We start from the raw sequence: 22,345 nt of genomic DNA on the forward strand, positions 1-22,345 counted from the left end.
AATGTTCACATTGGACCCAGAAAGGCCTAGGCTGTATCTGCGTTGATAGATTGTCACTCACTGCGTATGCTGGATCACTAGAAATTGTACAAAGCTAATTCATCTGCAGGTACAACATCTAGAACGTGGCCTTCTCACTTCATCGCTGCACACCCCGCAACATACTGTGCACAGAGTTTGATGAGCCAAAGGACCATCTTATCAATTTTGTGGCAATACTTCTGGCCACAATAGAGGCCATCATGACATTTTTGAAAACATTTTGTGCCAGCTCCTCATCTTCCATAACTGGTTTATCTGGATGCTGGCTCTTGGACGAGACAAGAAGAGATAACAAAGCCTATGGGAGCCACTGCTTTGACCAGAAGAGATGATAATCTCCTAAGGGGAGGAATGATCTTGACTAACAAAGCCTACGGGAGCCACTGCTTTGCTATTGTAAGTGACTAGGCATTTGTAATTGTGAATTGGGGCAGGCATAGTAGACTTAGATGGAGGAGAAAAAGGTGAGGATTTAACACGGCATGCTAAGAGGTAGAACCTGTGCTGGGACTGCCGCCAGCTTCAGGCCACTGAGAGACTGCGTTCATACATTACGTCCCTGTAATGCATCGATCTAAGCAGTGCCTCTACGTCCTGCGTTCATAAGGGTGATAGAAGATAAGTGAGATAATCAATCTTAGATTACAGGGTGCATTGGCTCCCAGGGAGCACTTGAGTCATGTTGGGTGTCTCACACCTAACACTTTATGCCTACGCGACAGAGAAAATGACTAATTCTTCTAATTGAAATCTCTGTTCAAGAGACCTTGCACTACTTGAAGTCCCAGCACGGCCAGAAAAGCCATTTGGCTACAAGTTTCCACCTTTTTGAAGCCACTTTTATTAGGCCTACAAGAAGGAAAGCAACAGGAAGACGGCTGTAAATTCCAAACGGTTCCAAGAGTCCATGATTGGGTTGCTTTTCCCTGGCTGGTGTTCTACCCATTTCCCTAGTGTGTCCTAATCCAAGGAATCCCCACGTACGGGATTCTGATGCACCCCCTGAGATACTCCCGTGCTATCCTATCAGGGTTCAGTGTCCCAAAGAAAAACATTTTCCTCTGCAAGTAGTACTTGGTTTACCCATTTACCAGTGTGTGCATTTTTCTAGAGTTGGAAAACGGTTTCCTGTGGGACACTCTAGAATGTGTCTCTATGTCAGAAATCCAATGAGAGTTGTGCAGCTAAACCTCATTCCTTTCATGAAAAATCAACAGATGTACCCTTATTTGGGCATTAGCTTTGCTTGTAACAGAGCCCAGATCAGTAGCTGTTCAGAACCAGATGAATGATGAGTAGGATGGCTGAACTCATTACAAGAATGCACCTACTGAGCAATAACAAGGGACAAAAGCCTGGGTCCCTGAGTGATGGGTGTTTAAAAGGATCCACCTGGGTCTCAGAGTCAACACTCGGCTCCCAATAGTCCAACCCTGGGATCGGTCCCTAAGCAAGAGAGGCCCGTGAGGAAGCCCTATTGCTGCATCTTGCCAAGACCAGTCCAAAAGTGAGACTCTGCCAACCCTCTATCCTGGTGGGCAGTTGAGTTGCAATCCACAAGTGCTTGCCTGCTTCCTGAGAAGCAGTGTGTCTTGTCCCTGCATGATAATGCCAGAGGTTTATTGAAATAGAAGCCAAACAACTTTAAATAACTTTTCGAAAGAGTTGCTGGAACTCTGTAGTTTGAGACTCCAAATGGAACTGTATCGGCTGACCAACTACATCCCCCAGTAACCAGACCTGCAACATCAGCTACAGAAAGCTGCACCGTGATCCGGGTGCATTTTGTCACCTTTTCCAGTTGGCCTTCTGTCATTGTTCCTGTAGCACATTGTTGTCACCCAAACTGTCACCGGAGACCAGAAACCAGTGCTGGCAATGGTTATCTTACAAACTCAACAAGTTTTGAAAGCACAGGCCATAAACCACTTTATTTTTCAATATGAGTGAAGACCATCCTACAAAACCAAGCCCATGGCCCAATATTGACATTATCCCTATTCATTCCTATTTGAGTCTAATTCCTAGTTGTGCTTATACATGTCCTACAGTGCCCCAAAGGATGAAATAAGGGAACTGGGTACCCAAAGATCCCGGTTGACCTTTGACAGTGCCTGTGACCCAGAGGGCACTGTAAAGTTAAAACAAACTTTCTTGAACAGTTTACTTACAAGTAAACAGCACAACTGTTAACTCATCCGGCACAATTGATGAATTCATATTTATAAAACATCTTTGGTGTGGCCGTTCCCTTATTGAATGTTATGTGTGTTAACCTGTATCTGATGCCACCCTGAACACCTCCTTTAAGTGGTCGTTGCTCACCTGCCCATTTACCAGGAGAGCCATGGAATACTCTTAGCTTGTGGGCCGAAAACTCTTGCAACCTGAACACACAGCTGAGAGAACTCATCCAACAGCTGCCAAGACATCTACTTGTGTTCATCTCAGAACCTACTTTCAATAATGGCAAATGCTTTTGTGGCAGAAGAGCTCTAGTGCCTCAAGATAATTACTTCTGCTCGAAGCACCTTGGAATGCCTATACTACTACCTAGGCAGCCTGAAAAGAGCAATCCACTATCGCTGGCCAGAGCACCTTTGACTATTATGAATGCTCCCCGTACGTAGGGAGCCATATTTAGATGGCCAGATTGGGCTAGCTAGAAGTACAAAAGCATATAAACATAACAGACCAAGAAGTGAGAAAGGTTAAACCTTATGACCATTACAAAAACCTGGCACCACTTCACCTCCCACTCCACCAAAACCCAGATATCCTCTCTTGTACTCGTCCATCTTGACAATTACTTGATCCTTCTCATTACCTTCTCTCTTCGCCCCACTCGACCAAGCACTTCATGTTGCAACCCGCACACTCTACAACCAACCACACTCCTTTCCCATCTCTCCCCACCACATCCACATCACGCGCTACACAATCTCTTCAAATCTCACCTTTGGCCAATGTGCACTCTCCGCTCTGAAGGCGTACTCCGTCCGGCGTACCCCATCTCTTTGTCCCCCGACCCGCCCTACTCTACCTCCTACTTCTTCTACTTCACCCCACTTGCTGCACTTTACATGCGCTCAGTAACCCCCAGCACCAGGAGACACACTCTATCACCTGCAGGTTGACATCGAGTCCTCTGGCCATGAAACCCTTCAATGCGCGTGAGGCTGCACATATTCCTGGGGTCAATGCGCAGCAGTCAAATGTGCTTACAGTATCTAGAAGAAACCTAAATCTTCCACCCAAGTTTAATCCGTAACCCAAGTTTAAATTGCTAGTGTGCTTTTTTCAATCGTATATAGTTTCTCTATTGATCATGATTAATGATCGCTTAATCATGGTCAGATACATGTTTGTGCTGTACAGTTTATTGCTAATTCTAGATTTTATCGCCTGCTGTGTAAACTAGATCTGATGTGATGTGATTTTTATCCCCTCGCGGTCTGTGGATTGTAAGGCTTGAACTGGTTTATGGATTCAATACTCGGACAAATGATGAATGAAAGGAACACAACATGTTAATCATATGATCACATCTGCAACCGCATGTTTACAAGATGCAAGAAGACATTTTGTTCCCTGATAGTTCGAAAAATTCCTTTAATTTTTTCATTGCAAACATATTTTTCACAAACTTAATTGTAGGGAAAATATGAAATCACTCCAGGATCCTAATCAAAAACCAATGTACTTGGATCCCACATAAACTTCCCAACTTGCAAATAGATCCACAAAAACATTCGACTCGGCCATCATTTATCAAGACTTATTGCCATTCGGGAGATGTCAGACGTGCAGACAGACACTGCCAGCACAAACCCTATTCAGACGTGGACATGTGCTAGCCGTAAAATGCAAGTGCATACCAGGTGCACTTCCACAGATCAAGAACTACACTAAACCAACTGGTGTAAACTGGATAGTGGCCGAGCACACATGGGTAAAATAAGTGCCAGGCAGAACATATGGGGTGCAAAACCATTTACTGCAGTGTTCAATGGTATTCAGTTTCACTTACCTAGGGCACCAACCTCTGTACCAATCGATTCCACCACAAAATCTGCAGATTTACCAACAACACCTCCATACAGACCAGGCCCCCATGCCCGGACCATTTGAGGACCAGCTTCGGGTCCCACCTGCACTTCAAATGGGCTGAAAAGACAAAAGGTAAGTTATCAATATGCAGGTGTCACTATACTGAAACAAACTATATATGCGCCCACATATTGAAACCACCATCCCACTACCCAGCAATAATTATGCATTCTTAGATATTGCTTCTTGCCAGACTTCTCTAGCTTCTAGGCACTTTAATGACAGGTGCTATTAATACCCCATTTTCAATGGTTCTTTATTTATTAACCTCAGAAAGATGAAAGGCAAAGTTGGCCCTGCAGTGGCTACACCCATTCCAGTCCTAGCGTCTGTGTTCCCCTGCAGCCCAACCTGGTCTCAGAGGATAAAGAGGTACGCAGTGGTAAGGTAAAGTGGTCCTATACAGCGCCCTTCTGACAATGTTGCCTTCTCTGCTCGTTTGTTTACCCAGCGTGGTGCCCCAGAAATCAAGATATCCGTTTCCTAACTCAGGATTCATGTCTTTTTATTTAACAGTTGATTAGTTGAGGCCATGTGGTGAGAGGTTTCCTGAACGTCAGGTGGTTGATTTCCAGGCAAAGTTAGTTCTGTAGGGTGTTCCAGAGTTCTGTGGCCAGTATGCAGAATGACGATCCTCCTTGAAATGTTTTATTGAATTTAGACACTATGACTAGTGCAGTGTTGCTGGGCCATACTGTGAGACTTCAGCATTTCATGAGCTATGACAGGTGGCGTTATCGTGGGAACGTCCAGGCTGGATACAGAATCAGCAGAGTACTCTGAAGGAAGATGCTGAAGTGGTGCAAATCACCCCGAACAGCAAGATGGCTGACCGGGGCCACAGCGGCAGACTGATCTATATGGGCATGAGGAGGAGACAGTCCTGCCGAAGAGGAAGGCACTGGTCAGGACCGGTCTGTGAAGAGGTTCCCGAAGGAATATATGGGAGAATAACCCCAAGGGCCGGTTTAGCCCATAGGCACTCACTGGATATGGGAGCAGGAGTGATGGAGAGGGAGATCAACGTCGTCCTCTTCAACCTAAGGAGAAAACCCTACTAGATTAGATCTGGCCAAGTTATAGTGCAATTGGTATGTGAAAACATTATGATCCCGAAGGTGGAAGAAGTTGAGTATCTGGGCCAACACAGCAAGATCGGACGTTGGGGAAAGAAGGCGGTCACACAACAAAAGGACTAAGATCCGCTATTGTGGCTGGACCCCATAGCATCCAACTTAGCCACACACCTACGGGAAGGCCTTGAGACGAATACCGGTTCATGGGCCTACGAGCCAGAAACTCGAACTGCAAGATCCCAGCCCTTCTGGAAGAACAGGAGAGGTTGGTCTAGAGGCAAGGACCACCAGAGAGAAGAGGGGAGCCCTCCACACAATCTGGGACTCATACCTGATGGAAGGGAGCGACTTGTTACCCCTGAAATAGACACAGTCTAGCTTTGCCACCAGATGTGGCAGACTAACCAGGACCGTACCTTCCCTACATGACGAGCGAGGGTAGCACGCTTCATCCAGCAGGGAGAGGTTGAGGCCGAGAAGGACAAGGCGTGGTTTTACATGGTGGCAGAAACCCCTAAAGAGAACCATAACTCGTAGGGGTTATTGGACGCCCAATTGCTGGAGACTGCCGCAGCAAAAAGAGAAAGTCAGCTGGAGCTGGCAACCAGCTGCACTGAAATCTGTAGAGGCCCAAAGGACAGCATCTTTTCTGTGACACAACAGAAAAACATTAATATCAGAGGAAACCTTAAAGCCTGGGCATGGTATAGAGAAAAGAGGGTAACACAACCCCATCGCCCATAGAAGATCTCTCAAAGGCTCCAGTGGAGGCAAAATGACCATAAGACATTAGTACCAAGAGCCCCTCTTCACCGTGAGAGGAGGCGTACCCAGGGGACACGAACACTTACGGAGAACGACCCCTGTCATCCAGCAGTTAAGGACAAAGTAAAACCTAGGGTGCAGACATGAAAAAAGCAAAGCCAACCCTGAAGAAGTCAAGTCCCACCCAGCACATCCTGGAGATGAAGACCAGGTCTACCTTACCAGCTGACTGGAGCAAAAGACAGCTGAGCCAATGTCAGTATGAGATGAAATGTCTCTGCAAAGGAAAACCTTCATACCACCAACTCTGGCCCGAAAGCACACCAGGCGGAATCAGTGGCGATGGGGCTCATACGCCCTGGACTAGCGACACCACGGGAAGAGATTATGCCAGATGGCGGAGTAGAACCAAACGACCCAGAGTACCTGGGCAATCTCTTTACGGATTTAGAAGTGGGTCCCATACCCACCCACCCCCAGTCTCCTGACTGTATTCACGACAGGGGAGACTGGTCAGAAATTCGAATGTATTTCTTTGTTTTTCACAATGTTTTCTTTTAATGGATTTTTGGCAGTTTGCATGGATTAGCATTTCTACGACTACTGGATATATTGGATTTCTGGACTTCACTTGGTAAATTCATTGCATCTTTTTTCAGAATTTTAGATTAAATGCAACGCTTTGTAAACAAGCAATATCTTCCACTTTTTCGAAATTGAGAATACATTCTTTTAAACCTAACTGAGTCTCTATACTTCATTCTTTGTACGTCTGTTTTTCTCTTGCGATTGTTTGAGCCATTTGAATTTACTGGAATGATTGTTCCTTTTTTACACCTTACTCCAATTTCGCCATATGCATCTGCCGTATTTGGGTTTCGTTATCGTGACACCTTTCAATACATTTAATGAATTTCTTTATTTTAGGTTTTGTTATAAAATGTTTATTTGTAATTGTCGAAATGTAATTTTCGGTATTAACACATGTACCCAACCCTGTCCCCTCCCCATATGCCTACTTCTATACGTGCAGTACCAAATTGCATCCCCCCATGCCTATGACACAAAATGCTGACAGAATTTGCTTTTCTCATTTCAGAAACCTAATCAAGTTGGATGAACCCCCAAGAAGTAGGGAGGATGTTAGAAGAAGCTACAGGAAACAAGAAGGTGTGGGCTGTTGTGGAGAGGTCAGAGGAGTGGAGGTGGCAGACCAGGGGCCCAGCAGGAGAAGGGAAGGTAGAGCGCACTGTGGCAGCAATTTTTGGAGCATGTTGGGTGTTCTGACCCACGTTTGGACTATTATGCTACAACATTTGGTGCTGTGGGCTTAGGAAATCCAAGATAGCCGAAAAAGCCCACATGTGCGCCAGAATCTATGAAAACCGCGCAGTTTGTGCGCACATCAAAATGGTCGCCTGACTTGCCACCCCCGGTGCGGGTGTGCTGGGTCAGAAGAGCCATGAGTGAAATGGGGTGCCAAAGTGAAAAACAGCAGTGCCTGTTCGCTAGAAAGCACTTTAAAAATCACCCTTTGTTTCTCTGAAGGCAAGCTCAGAATGCCCATTTCAAACATTGCAGAATATCCAACAATCTCACTGAACACCAGCAGACATTTGACAGAATAAAGTCTTGTGGGCATACAAAATCTGGAAAGAGGATGAGCCTAAAATAATGTTTAAAAGAAATGAGTGACCTACTTTTGAGTGTCACATAGGTTGCAATTGTTTAAATGTCATAGTTTTAAACTTAGAATCAGCATTCTAGCTGCATGCGTAAAAATTGGAAGTTTGATTTGGACAGGAAAACTGGCAGCCAAAGAGACATTTAGCTGAGGCCTGGCTTAAAAAGAGAGGGAATTTTGCCCGCCAGCTACCCCCGACAGGAGTTGAGACTTGCACAACAGCTGTGTTCCCAGGCCTAGCTGCCTTTTGCTGTTCCCACCAAAAGGGATATGACACTTCTCTGATTGAATTACCTGGGCTCTGCAGGAAATTGAACAAAGCCCTGTCCTGACTCAGGCAAATGTTTTATTGGGGGGGGGTCGTAAAAGTGGCTTCCTCCTGGAAGGAAAGGGGAGGAGCACTGCCTGTGAGAGCAAGCTGGCTTGGCAGAACTGGAAAAACCAGAAATTCAACCTTGTGCTGGGGGGAAACCACACCCCTTTGGGGCCAGAACATAAATCTAAAAAGATGGATCATTCATAGAGCGGACTTGTGAACATTTTATAAGTGATATCATTATTCTTGTGATTTTCTGTGCACATTTGAAGACGTGGTAGGACGCGGTGGTATGTTCAGGGGGGTTTTAGCGGAAAAGAGGATATTACTCTAAATGTATGTATGTTAAAAATCTGACACTCCACCACCTAATGCCCACATGCTTTGCCAACATTTGTGTAAATGCGGGGACAAATCCAATATTGGTAACCCGACCAAAAAGTGAAATATGTTGCCATTTTTTAACCCACGCTCCTAGAAACGACAGAATTGGAACAGGGGCTACCATTAGTAAATGCATGATGTGTGTATGCAATGCCAAACAACTGTCTATCGGGGAAGTATGTATTTGGATCAGATATAGATTGTGTGTAAAGTTGACAGGGGTGGGTTCTCTGTATCATAAACAGACCTCATCATGATGACACTTCATTTCATTCCCCAATCAAGGGGAAGAGGAGGAAGTGGCCAATAACAAGTGGAGAGGGGTAGGGCCTAGAAAGCTAGCCTCTCCACCCACTTTCAAAACACATAAAAGCAGTCAGGACAGATGGGGACATTCTATTCCATCTGCTGCGGGACGCTCTGCCGGGAAAATCCATACTTTACCTCCATCAACCTCCAGAGAGCCAACACAGAGACTTCAATCTATCCACCTTCAGAGACCAAGACTTTACTTCAGAATTTGTAGCAGAGAGGTCAACTACAAGCTAAATCCCTCTTTAGCAGGCCTCAAATCATTGCCACTATTCACAGCCAGGCGAGCTGTTTGAATTCTTTGCAAGAACTCTTGCCATTTGCCAGAAAGCAGTGTTGTATCCAGAGAAAGCTGTGCAGAAAGATCCAGAAGCAGTGCTGTACCCAGAGAAAGCAGAGCAGTATCCAGAACCAGAGGCCAGAGATCCAGAGTGACCCAGACCGCTGTTAGCAGAACCAGAGAGCTGACTCAGATCACTGTGAAGTGCCGAGACCAGAACCGGAGTCCAGTCCGAAAACCTGACCAGATCCGTGGCGAGGCCCATTTCTAAATATATTGTGAGTACCTAGCAGAACTGTGCAGAACCAATTTCTTTGTTAAAATAATATAATTCAATCTATTTTAATCTAACCAGATTTGCCTCCTAGAAGTTGTCACCTGGCATTTGCAAAGCTGTCACTTGTCATTTTCTAGCTGTAAGCTGTAACCTGTCGCTTTGAACTTTTAAAATTTCAAATCCGAAAAACTACCTTTATTTAATCGTCCGTATCTCTGGAACCGTTTGGGCTAGGAACTTGGTTTAACTTTCCTCTGAAAGCTTAGAATCTCAGCTTTTCAACAAGCTTGGAACCGACTTGCTTTTGCCGTAATCACGATTCTCGCACTCGCGAATTTTACCGCGATTTGCGATTTGGTTAAAAATCCAGCCACGTGTGAAAACAGCAGCTTCATTGCTTTCCTTTGCCAAAAATTCGTTTAACCTGCTAGTTACTCGTAGATCCTTGCTAAAGTGAGCCTGAACTCATCCCAAGTATATTTCACTCACCCTGAACCTCCTAAAGGGAATTAAAACCATTTTCAGCATATTTCTCACTGCATTGTCACCATATTCAAAGCATTTTGCCTGTGTTTCAAAACTCCTATCTGTTGTATAAGCTGCTGGGGGGGGGGGATTGAACTGAATTCTATTTGATTGCATTCCTAAGAACTGTGTCATCTTCATCTCCTTACAGTGCATAAAGGGGGGGTGAATTGTCCAAGAAAGTGATTACATTGTCTTTTGCTGAAATCCTATCAACTTAATTTCTGTACTGCATTTCATTCCACATTGCATCCATTTGAAACCATAAAAGTATTGTTGCTATCGTATCCATCCTATAACCACTCATCATTGATTATAAAGAAGTGTGCTAGTGCCGGACTATCCATTATTGATTACTGCTCAGATTAAGTGTGATATTCAATTATTAATTTATTATAAAGTGGGATATATATATATATATATATATATATATTGTTTAAATTATCAAATAAACCGTTTAAACTTGCAAAACAGAACCACTTCGTGGCTCAGTGGGGTCAGGGGGATTCCAAGAGAGGGGTGTTATATAGGGGTAGTCATCCAGAACGCATGAACTGGACGTAAAGATATATCAATAAGGGTTTCCATTCAGTATCCCAGACTAGGCATTGACTTAGCTGTAGTGTTGAATTGAATCCTCTTACAAGCAGGTGAGGAATGTGTTAGTGAGTGCAAGTGGTACTGCTTTGTGAGTGTGCATGACAGCGGTATACGTGTGTTAAGGAGAGGAAGAGTAGGGAAGTAATGTGTATTGAGTGTGTGAGCAAAAGAAGGTTGTTGGAGTAGAAGTTAGGGTGAGAAATAGCAGTAGCATGGAGGAGGGATTAGCAGTGTGGAGGAGGAAACGGGTGTGTAGAGGAGGAGGTGGTAGTGTGGTAAGCAGTACACAGGAGGAAGTAGTTGTTTGGAGAAGTAATAGTTTGGAGGAGGAAGTAGTAATATCAAAGGGTCAAGGCGAGACATAGAAGGAGTGTGAGACATCGGAGGGGCAAAGGAATAACATGCAGGAAGTAGAAAGAGGCAGTGAAGTTAAAAAGAGGAAAGTAGCGAGAGAAGATCAGGTTTTGAGCGAGAGGAATATGAGAGAGTGATAGGCAGAAGACGAGTCAGGCAGTGTCTAAGACACCCTAACATCCCTTAAACCCACTGGCTAAAGTAGGGACAACCTAGGAAGTCTCCAGAGGGAGTTTAGAAAGAGGACTTTACTACCTGTAGGTCTTCAGCTCCAGCAGAAACCAGAACTTAGACAATAGGGGTCAATCATTTAGGTCAACGAACCTGGGGATAAAGGATACCATGGTAAGGGAGGAGGTGCTTTTCTAGACGCGATAGCAGGATTGTCACAGGGTCTATTGAAATCTTAATACAAAACCTTGCGCCATCTGTGGCACTCTTTTTGAAATCATCATCAGGGCAGTAAGTTCAGCAGTCTCGTGGCCCCCTTTCAATCATCTTAAACTAGAAACTTTATTCACAGATCATTTCCTGTGACAAAGTCAGTATCTTAACCCCTCCTCAAGAACTGCGAGGGACTCTGAACAGGAAAGCTTGACTACCAGGAACTTCGGTTAAGTGCCCGTCTAGAATTCACTATACATGGACAAATGTGGGCTCTGCAGTCATCTATCCAGTTCAGAATCAACATCCTCAAGACACGAGGTTCAGTGTAGAGGTCCTGTTGACAATTCTCTGAAGGCAAGTAACCATTCTTTTATGAGGCCATTCAACTCGTGTGGAAGATCAGAACAGAACAAGACATGCAAGTATGCCTATGAAGAGTCAAGAGTGTCTGTTGTCACCACCATGGATCCCAGGGCCTCTGTGGAAATGCCACAGCTGTGTGGACACTTGGACCGGAGTGCAGAGTTCCCCACACTCTGGTCCACTTATTTCATTTGTTGATGATTTTTCTAGCGCTAAGTGCAATGCAAGGTACTTTGTGACACTCTGAGATTGCTCAGAGGGGCGAACAAGACAAGGAGGGCAACAATGAAGTAATCATTCACAGATCCTGGCACATTCAGATCAGAGTAAGCCCTAAGGGAAGGTGTGGGTGGTGCAAGAGCAATAGAAGTGTCATCAGTGAAGTGCTAGAAGAGCAATGCAAGAACAACATCATGATATTGCAGGAGTAGTTTACAGGCAGTTGTGCGATAGGAAGCCAGGCAGCCAGCAGAGGCTCAAGTCCATGTTTGATGCAGACTGGAGGCCTTGCCGGACCTGCAGCGCAGCAGGGAAAAGTGTCAGGCTGGTTGAAATGTTTGTTTCAATAGGGATTACTGTTAGGAGAGATTGCATAAATGTATGTAATTTTCCCTCCATGTATCAACCCCCAAACTTTGTGCTGCTGTTAAAACACCATAGACTGACTTTGCCAGAGAAGCACAGCCCTCAGCTGCACTCTGCTGGGCTTTCGCTCACTTTTTATGGGGAAACTGACATGCCTGTAAGACAGTCAGTACTGGGAGACTTTTTTCCCTTAGTCCTTTTCCTCATGTTGCAGCTTTTGTGCAACATGTAACAAGTGTGCAATGTATCTTACCATACAGCACACTTGGGTCTCTAGTCATTCCAAAGGCCCTAGAAACTCTCGCTGGACTTTTGATGAACGTACAGATAGATGTGTCATGGACAGGACTGGTGGCAGCTATCGTTTTCATACATTTTTAACCCTTTTTTGCCATGTTAAGCGCATTTACCGCGGTTGGCACGAATAGGTGGCTTGGCTCCAAAATGGCCATGCCACAAGGTTCTTTGTCCTGTCCTTTGGCCATCTTGCCTCTTCACCTTCCCCAGGTCGAGCCGACCCAGGTCAGTCCTTATTTGGTCATGCACTTTCCCGCGAAACCCAATGCTTTCGCTGGGTTCTGCATGCCTTGCGTGTGTGCCTCCAGGATGTGGGCTGGGATGTCTGTTCCCAATACACATCCTGGGTGCCAGAGAGTCTGGAGTGTCCTGAATGCCTGGGACCACCGTGGTCCATGATTGGTCTGCGTATGGAGTGAGTGTTTGTGAGCAGATCTCCCATTGGGTCCTCTCCGTTTTGGCGCGAAGGGAACTTTGGATAGGAGGAGGCTGAAAACACCACTATGATATCGATTTCCTGAGTTCACACCGAACAAGGGATAAGGAGCCAAGTATCCTGCAACAAGAGGCTGAGTCTAGGAACCGCTGGTGACCCACTGGAAGGTTTGGCACCCTGAGCCTGCTGTCGTCCCGTGGGACCCCTCTGCATCTGATTGTCCTAGAAGGTCTGTGAAGACGCTTCAACCCATTGGAATAGTGGGATCAACTATTCTCGGCACCTTCATCAAACCCTGCAAGTAAGCCTCTTCAGAAGTGTCCCTGGGCCAACCAGTGGGCTGACCAGCTTACACAGGACGTTTGCTCTGTTACCACCGCTGTTTCGAGGAGGCCCTCGAAACTTGGTATACTGCTAGCTCTCTGTCCATGGCACCCTCACACTGAATTTCGTACACTTGGCATTCCCAGGTCTGAAGTGAGACGAGTGCGCCCGGACCGGAGTAAACGCGGTTACCTTGTTGCCCTGCTTTGTCAACGACCTGTGAAAGTTCGCTGCATTTGTGACCCCCCTTAGCCCTGAAGCCTGCTGCAGTGGAATTGGGCTGATTCCTCCACCCAGAGCGGAGAAATCGCCACTGTCCCATTTGGGAATCCTCGCTGCATCTCGGGAACTACATGGCGTCGAGACGTCCCGATTGTCGCATTCGAACCTGCCAGCGAAGTGGACTGTACTGGCGAAGTTTGGTCTGCCTGCATCGGGGACCGGTGAGTAGTCCTTACCCCAATCGGTGGCCCCTAGCGCAGGAGCCCATTTTTATGCACAAAGTGGCCCCTGAGGGCCCCTTTCCTTTCCACAGCTATTGCAAAATAGCGACTCCATCCCACACTCTCAAACTGCCTCTGCCCTCAAGTGGAGGTCCTTCTTGAATAGTGGGAACTTGTTCTTCAGCGCCTTATCCACCTTCCTGAGCTGCTAAAGACCCTTGAAGAGACCCTATTTTGTACATTGGCACCAGCGCGTGCAGGTACTATTGAGCATAAGGCTCCTCTCTTCGTAGGGCTTGGACTGCCTCTTAGTTAGGTGTATCTGAATGTAGAACTGGGTCTAAAGAATACTTGCACTGCCTGTTTTCCTCCCCATCTAGGTGGTCTACATATTTCATGTGGTTAACCCCTTAGGCCCCATTGGTCTTGTATATATATTGTGTTGATAATGATGTATTGGTTTGATATAGTGTTACTGTGATTCTTTGCTATGGTCTATGTTACAAAGGCCTTGTAATAAATGTGTCTATATTTTTAATATAACACCTGTCTGGAGTAATTTGTATGTGTCCTTGCTTTGTGTGCTCATTGAGGTCTTTCAGTCACTCTCACCCCTCCTGAGACTTAGTCTTGACCGCCTGCCATAGCTACCCTGATTGGTCTGGCTTGTCCAGAGGTTACCCTGTTCCAAGAAAATATGTTGGACTTTTGAACCTCTGCCCCTCCAGGTCAGAGTTCAGAAATCCTTCTTAACAATTACTAATGGGAATCTGAAACATTAATATCATGCCAAAGCCGCCAAACCCACAGAGCAGCAGGAGCGGCATAAACCAGATGACAAGCAAGCAGAGTTGCACATAGGAGGCAGGACCGCCACCCGATGCCAAGATGGCTGCCCGGCTACAGGCACAAAAAAACACAATAGGCCTGCATATCTTCATGGGGGCTCTGGACCAATCAAAACCGCTAAACCAAACCTTTGAGAAAGAAAATCAAGTAAGTCTTTTCCCCTTTGGAGGAAAAGGATGCCAAATACTATGAAAAGGGCAGCCAAAGCTACCAAAACAGACAGCCAAAATACCTCCAAGAGCTCGGGGACAAAAGACCAAAAGCAGAGAGAACCAGCGGTGCTGAGGAACAGAAAGAACCAGAGAAAGCTCTGAGACTTGTGAAGCCAAGGAGAGCCGAGTGGCCCGAGTCTACCTAGGAAGGGAGGGCTGAGAATATATGGGACAGACTACGAGAGCAAGGTGGGCTGTACTCCTAAATGTGACGTGTGCAGGGTGCTACCTTATCGACACAGCATCTAGAGTAGAGAGCCATAGAGAGACTGGCATCCACATCATATATGCCAACCCCGATGTACTAGAGTTTAACCCACTCCTTTTACTTCAGACAGTTCAGAGAAAGAAACAACTTTTTCAGTTGCACAGTGGCTTAGTTTCATTCATCTGGATTTAAGGAATTGGAATACAGTCTTACTCCTTAATCAGATTTGAACACATCTGTGTAATTTTGTAGCGTCACAGCATAGTATTACTCGCTGGGTAGATCATCAATTGAGTTAGACAGTTGCCTATAACATCTAAATTCAATATATACGCTCACAAGTTTCAATCCCAGACCGCCCGAAAGAACCAGTCATCCTTGAGATAATAAAAAACGGTTAATAATATTTAAAGTCACAGCGCTTGGAAGGATATAGTATCATTATAATTGTAATCTATTACATTATAGCTGGCAGAAGGTCAACGTTTGGTGGCTGCCCTTTCCACACTCCTCCTACTCATGGCAGGATACATGGTTAGCAAGTGGCCGGTTGTAGCTGAGGGGAGGTGATGATTAATGAGGGTCTGGAATACATTTGTATCCCCCCATGGAGAAACAAGGAGCAGAAAACTGAGGGAGTCATTGAAGGTACCAGTGAAAGGGAACCTCCACCACCCAAGAGAACAAAAAAGAAAAGCGTCTGAGAGGAGGGAGCTATGCCCTCTACCCCACCCCGCCCCATACACAGCAACCAGTAAGACGCCATGCTTCTCAGAGCAACCAAGGTAGAGAAATGGAAACCATAAAGAAAACATGCCGGGGAACTAGGGCGGGGAAGCAGAGAAAGGAAAGAGGAATGACAGGCCGAGATGGCCTGCAGAAACGGAGAAAGGAGCAGCGCGTTGGTCACAGCACCACGGAGACGGGAACTGAAGGGACCGGGCAGAGGCCGGATGTGAGTAGAAAGAGGAATCGCAGTGAACATATCCTCCCGATCCATTCTAGAAGCTCCAAGCTCTCTTAGCATGTGGCGTTTCAGAGTCCAGCTAGGGATCAGTTTGGTAAACAGTTCTTTTAAATCTGCTCATGTTCTCGGAACACGATCCCCGTTACATTGGAAGACTGCATTAAAACGGCATTATAAATGCATGCAGATGGCTCCCAGGCATGTATTGCAAGAGATGGTCAGTTTAACAATGGGCCATTGTCCACTGCTTGTCGCGCTATGCTGATTGGATAGGAGGTACTTTGCTGATGGAAAACCAACGTTTCCATTGGGAGCAGAGGAAACGTCTGTCAACTCGTTATCCATTAGTAGCTCCGCTAAAAATATTGGACTTCAGATGTAAAATAAAACTGAGCAGCAACTCCACAGCTGTCTATACACTTCTCCCTGTGAAAACCCACCATGACGGCCACGTCTCTTGTGTTTGCAACCCTTTTATTCCAATCCAACTCCCGGACTGAATATCTGAGGTTATGTTAAAAGTCTGCAAGACCACACCAGTAGACACAAAGTAAAACAAACTCCCCGCTGTTTTTCCATGCATGTTGAGGGGTGGGTGGGGGGTGTCTAAAACGAGCAGTGCGAGTTACCCCATCTAGGAGCCCCTATATAAATACAGCTCAGCCCCTAAATCCACCCAAGGGACGGGGTATTCAGTGAAATATCCCATTATTAATATTGTGGGTCATGGGCATTAGTCTGGCGAGCAGTGGCCTTGTTTAAGGGGAGACCAATGCTTTGTTAGAAAAATGATGAAAATGTATTCTACGGCAAAGCATCCAAAATAGCTTCAGTATTACGCAAAACAATGCTTTCCCTCCTCTGATGCCAGTTATCAAAAGCCTTTACATGCATGTGAAGCTCACATTCTAATTGAATAGTTTATTTATCTATTTCCCAATTAACTAGGCTGAGAGTTAAAATGTACTCACAGTCCCTGTTGTGAGACAAAGAATTGGCAAATATTTTTGAAAATGTTATTGTAGCCTTCACATCCCACTTGTATCTTCAACCATGCAAACGTTTCTAAATAGTGCAGAAGAACATTAAATGAGGGTGTGGGGGAACACTCCCAGTTGCCATGCCATACCTTACCTGGACTGCATTTCTCATCTCCGGGTTTTACTTTATTTAAATGCAAGTTCTTCATAAAGCTCAGCGTCACATACACTTTGCACTGGCGCAGTGCAATGTCTGCGCCAGTGCAAACACGGATTTTCCTTAGCGCATGGGCCCAGGTCAGTCAACATTTGAGTAGCATTTTGCAGTGTTTTCACTCACCTCTTGGGTATATTCTGTCCGCCCCAGGTTATTGTAGCGACATGCTTCCCCGGCGTGATTGGATAGTACTCGAAGGCATATACGCCGTCCACCACATCCTTGGACTTGACCAGCTCGTCCAGGCCTTCTGTTAGGGGAACAGAGCCACATAGCACGAGGCTTAGCAATAACAACATTCAGTCTGGAGAATGACAGCCTCTATTAATCATCCCCTCGCACAGCGCGCCACACGCCAGTTTCCCCATAACTTCATGGCTAGTCGCAGAAGAGGAACACTGGCTTTCACATGAAGGCACCTTATTTATTCTATGTTTAGGTCCTTGGAAGGGATATACTACATTAAGCTGTTGTAATTGTAGGCACCATGCGATACACACATCTGGCTTATTTCTCAAGAAGGGCGATTTCGCCCTTGGAATGCATGGTCTCCATGTCAGAAACCCATTTTGGATGTTCTGCAGGCCAGGCGTTCCATCAATACATGGCCTGCAGTGGGACTTTAGGGAGACATGCAAAATACCAGGACCTAGCATGACCACCGGCAAAGCATTATATTCACTCATTAACACAGGAATCTGGCACATTTGGCATTACACCGGATTATGGTTCCGTTTCCCAATGTCAAATGACCTTACAAAGCTACATAACTCCGGCCGGAAGCCCAACGCCCATTGAGTTAAACACTCTACTAGCTTACTCTATGGCGAAAGATCATGGTGTGTCGCTAGTATGGTAGTCGGAACAGATGTTTTCTGCTTTTCCTAATTGAAACTCTCAAGTGTCTTGAAACAGCAGGAAATACATGAAACCTTCTCAGCTTAGTTTGGAAGTGCGTTCTAACACTAGAAGCACAGTCTACGGGCAAAGTATCCAAAACATCTAACAAAATAATGAAAAATTAATTTCCTCCGATAATGACGGGATCATTGGTCAGTATTCTATTGTTATCGAAATAAACAGGGGTCACACCAGGTTAAAAACGGACCCAAGCACCCTCTACAGAATATGCATGCTGGACTAGAATGGCGCCATGAAAGTTAACTCACTGATGCCAACCTAGTGTATTCTGTGATGTGGCATGCTGGGAGAGACTTGATGGTGGACGTGCTCCGTAAAATTTTTACTGTGCCCTTGAGTTGAGGTGAAAACCAGGCTGGCATGACTGTCTGCCATAGTGGCAAAGATATCTGCAATGATACATGAGGGAGGGCGCAGTATGGAATTACTACAGACACCCGGATCCCTGGAGGAGCCCCCAATAATCAGAAAACACCCTGGGGGCTCCGGTATCAATGACATCCCCCACCGACATTGTAAAGACTGTCTCTTGGCAACATGCGAGACGCTGCTTCACTGTCCTCCCTACCCAAAGTCAACCTACAACTTTACCCGCACTACTCAAGCACCCGTCACAATACTTTCCCAGCAGGACGTTGTAGGTAGCTCACATGCATCCACGCAATAGGGCCTCTTGTAAAGTCGGTCTGTAGTGCAAGTTAAGGATTTATTCATAGTATGATGGGCTTTCTATTAGGGAATTCGTTTATAGGTTGAGCAATGATGCTCAAAGCAGATTGTACAACCATAATAGGATTTGTGCTTAGAGGGGGCTTCGGTATGTGTGTGATATGCCCATTGGGACCACGCCAACCTTACAATGCAAGCTTTTCTAACAGCTGTGCCAACCTTTCAGTGCCCACAAGTACATATTTTGCTAGACGAAGCGCTCTGAAGAAAAGAACATTCTACTTAAAACCTCGATTGCTATCAAGACATAAAACTACTTAGAAATATCTGCCAAAAAGAAAACAATTAGAATCATCAGACAACAAAATGAAGCAACTGCTCAAAGGCAGAACCCTTGAATAGCCGGGTTTCTTGGGGTGTAGACCCGCCGAGTGGTTTTAAGAACGACATGAGTACGTAAATGCTTCAACAATTCAGGGATATTATTTGGTCTATTTTACACCTCTAGCGGAGTAACAGACCTGACTGTTAGCTACAGTAACGATGTCACACAAAACGAGTCGGCTATCCAAATTCGAATTAAACTTATGTCAACTGTTGCTTCACCTGAGGAAGAACACTCTGTCCCTCCGTGGTGTACCTAGATAGCGCTGGCGTTACTCCTCTCTAAAAGGGGATGGAGAGAATCTCACCCTAACACTACAACGAGATCATTACATACAAAGAAAGCTTTCATGTATTTTCATAAAACGCACAATCGGGGGGGGGGGGGAGGGGGCATCTCCCGTGTGCACTGGTGACAGATCGGGCAGGCAGATCTCCTGGGAATTACTTCTAGCTGGTAACAATACCTATATTGCTTTATAAACCCTCCGAGAGGTGGGCCTGGCCTTACCGTCCAATTGTTTCCATAAAATAGTCAAAAGGATTTGTCTCGTGAGACAGCGGGATGTTATATCTTGGTTACACATACTCGTGATGTTTAACTATTTAAAATTTTCAAACCATAATTCAAACATACATGATGCGTTCCACATGGACCTGGTGTCCTATTTCGTGTAGGCTCTGGCCATTTATCATCGGTATTATATTAAGGTGTCTCTCTTAGTTTGGAGGCATCTGTGGTAGATTCTGAATCCACCACAGATGCCTCAAAAAATAAGAGCCTAAACGAAATCGGACACTAGGTCCATGTGGAATGCATCATGTATGTTTGAATTATGGTTTGAATATTTTAAACAGTTAACATCACGAGTATGTGTAACTAAGATAGCACATCCCACTGTCTCACGAGACAAAAAATCCTTTGGACTATTTTATGGAAACCATTGGGCGGTAAGGACAGGCCCACCTCTCGGAGGGTGAATAAAGCAGTATAGGTATTGTTACCAGTTGGAGGTCATTCCCACGGATCTGCCTGCTCTATCCGTCACCAATGCACACGGGAGATGCCCCCCCCCCATTGTGTTTATAAAAATGCATTAAAGCTTTCTTTGTGGGTAACCATCTCATTGTAGTGTTCGGGTGAGATTCTCTATCCCCTTTTAGAGGGGCGTAACACCAGCGCTGTCTAGGGCAAGTACACCACGGAGGGACAGGGTGTTCTTCCTCAGGTGAAGCAACAGGGAACACATTGATCGCATAAAATTGAAATAAGTTTAATTCGAATTTGTATGCCTGACACTCGTAGGTAAATGCCAGGGGGCACAGCTAGTGCAGCCCGCACTTCTTCGAGCAGAGAGTGGGGGGTAGATCTCCATCCTCTGCAGGCGCCTCTCTCTGGAACTGTCACCTAGCCCCTCTCAATCTTGAGCCAGATCACCTCAAGTTCCGGAAGCAGCTCAAGACCGTCCTTTTCTCGGCTTTCTTTCTCCCTCTGCCTTGCTAATCCTTCCTGTCTGGCTGCCCGACACTTTACCCAATCAACGCCACCCACCGCAGCCCCCCCCCCCCCCTTCCGCCTTGCACTTTTGTTGTCGCAGTTGCACGGCCCGAATGACGCAAGGCCTAGTAGGATTGTTTATCCCGTCTTCCCTCTAGCCCCCCTCCTGGGCTTGTGGTCCCTAGGAGCACTTGTGTACAGGCGCGTTCTAAATACCAAATCATATCATACTTGGCCCCTTGACGGAGACATCCAGATCTCCGCTGCCTGCAGACTTGGTGTCGACTTTGAAATCGGCCACTTCTCTGATCCGCACTCCTCGGGGCTGCAGGCCGCGCCCACTGGCGCGACACGCGTTGGGATTGCAAGCTGCAAGGGAAGTCAAAGGCAGTTACCACCACACTGAACACATACATGAATACTGCTTTTGTTGAAAATGGTTTTTGAACTATGCATGCAGCACAAAATAGCGGTGACAAAAAATGTGGACTTGCAAACATGCATGGACAAGTTTAACAGCATGATGGCAAGCGACCTATAGTTTAGCGCATGCGCGGTGATCTCTAATGATGTCCATGGTGGTTTAGTGACCGTATTCAGATGTGAACAGTAATGAAATCTTGGAATGGAATAATGGCCCACCTGCGGGTTATTGCAGGGATATAGTTTTGGCATGGGGCATTTCCCCCCCAAGCAAGAAGGACCCGTGCTGAAATCTGCAAGGCGCTGGGGACAATGCAAGTGGGTGCTGTGCGTCGTACACAACCGAATAACATAACATAGGATAGGATAACTTAAAAGCAAAGTACACACTTTGTGCCTCACTGATCTTCGGTAGTTTGGAGAATTGTACAGTGAATGCTCATCTCTGCATTTACACAGCTGAACGCCACTGCTTCTGCGCTGCTTGCCCGTCTGCTGCTCAAAACAATGGAGTGCATTGTGATTGGCTGGCAGAAGGACTGTAATGTAATCCATGTGCTAAAGCAGCTTACCCTACAAATTATGGGGGACATGCCTCTGATAGTCCAATAATCCCTCAGAGAATTCCTACCACTTTATGAACTAATCGAGATCCCAGTCATGACCACTGCACACACAGTCCCCGCTTCAGGTTACAAACATCAATGCCTTACCTGGCTTAAATAGTTCATAGTTTAATGATCGTCAAAGACAAGTGAGCACGCAGCTCTAACAATAGAAACTAGGATCAGCAAAGCCGTTGCCATATGCAGGCTGCAGCCTCAACTGCGAAACTACTCAGTACTTTTTGTGCCACAACTAAACAGCACAATTCGTGCCACAACAGAACAAAAAAGTTCACACCATTGAAAATTGCAGTGCACAAAACAAGGACACACTGCAAACAAATAAAATAGAAGAGTAAACTAAATTATTGTTCTGTCAAGCCTCAGACATCTGGGACTCCTCCCATTAAAATGACAGCTGGGTCAACAAATTGCGATTTAGGCATACAGATAATGTTCACTTTTTGTCATTTAAAAATGCAAGAGAAATACAAAAGGAGGGTTTCGTGACATCACTAACAGAGGTGTGTATTTGGGCACAGTTGCCATGTACCAACTATCCATAGCAATATAGTTTGCGCGCGGGGAGAGGAGGGGTTCCGGGGGGGTTTGTTAAAGTGAAGTATGTTAGTCAAAACCGAAAAACTAACTGAGCCCTCTTATTTAAGTCTGTGCAACATGTTTCATCATGCACATCAGTATTAAGCAGCATATTGTATAAAGCGTCTAGTTCTTTTCAAGGATCCAAACCAAGCCCAACATTAAATGTAATAAAAACACTGAAAGCGAGACTGAGAAAGATCCGTCTCACTGTTGATTGGCCGAGTCAGACAAACAAACCTCTTCCAGCCT

General features: G+C 45.7%; 1 protein-coding gene across 4 annotated transcripts in view; it reads right to left on the reverse strand.

The window, feature by feature from the left end:
- Nucleotides 1-22,345, reverse strand: part of FLNB (filamin B) — a 626,251-nt gene that overhangs the window by 274,956 nt on the left and 328,950 nt on the right. For all 4 annotated transcript variants that reach the window (XM_069643780.1, XM_069643779.1, XM_069643783.1 and 1 more), the window contains exons 9-11: nt 20,697-20,834; nt 17,117-17,243; nt 4,073-4,209 (exon numbers count right to left, since the gene is read on the reverse strand). In XM_069643780.1, coding sequence (XP_069499881.1) covers nt 4,073-4,209; nt 17,117-17,243; nt 20,697-20,834 — 402 coding nt within the window. The remainder of the gene's footprint in view (nt 1-4,072; nt 4,210-17,116; nt 17,244-20,696; nt 20,835-22,345) is intronic.

Source organism: Ambystoma mexicanum, chromosome 2p (genome assembly GCF_040938575.1).
Source record: "Ambystoma mexicanum isolate Mex_15411 chromosome 2p, UKY_AmexF1_1, whole genome shotgun sequence".
Lineage (NCBI taxonomy): Eukaryota > Metazoa > Chordata > Amphibia > Caudata > Ambystomatidae > Ambystoma > Ambystoma mexicanum.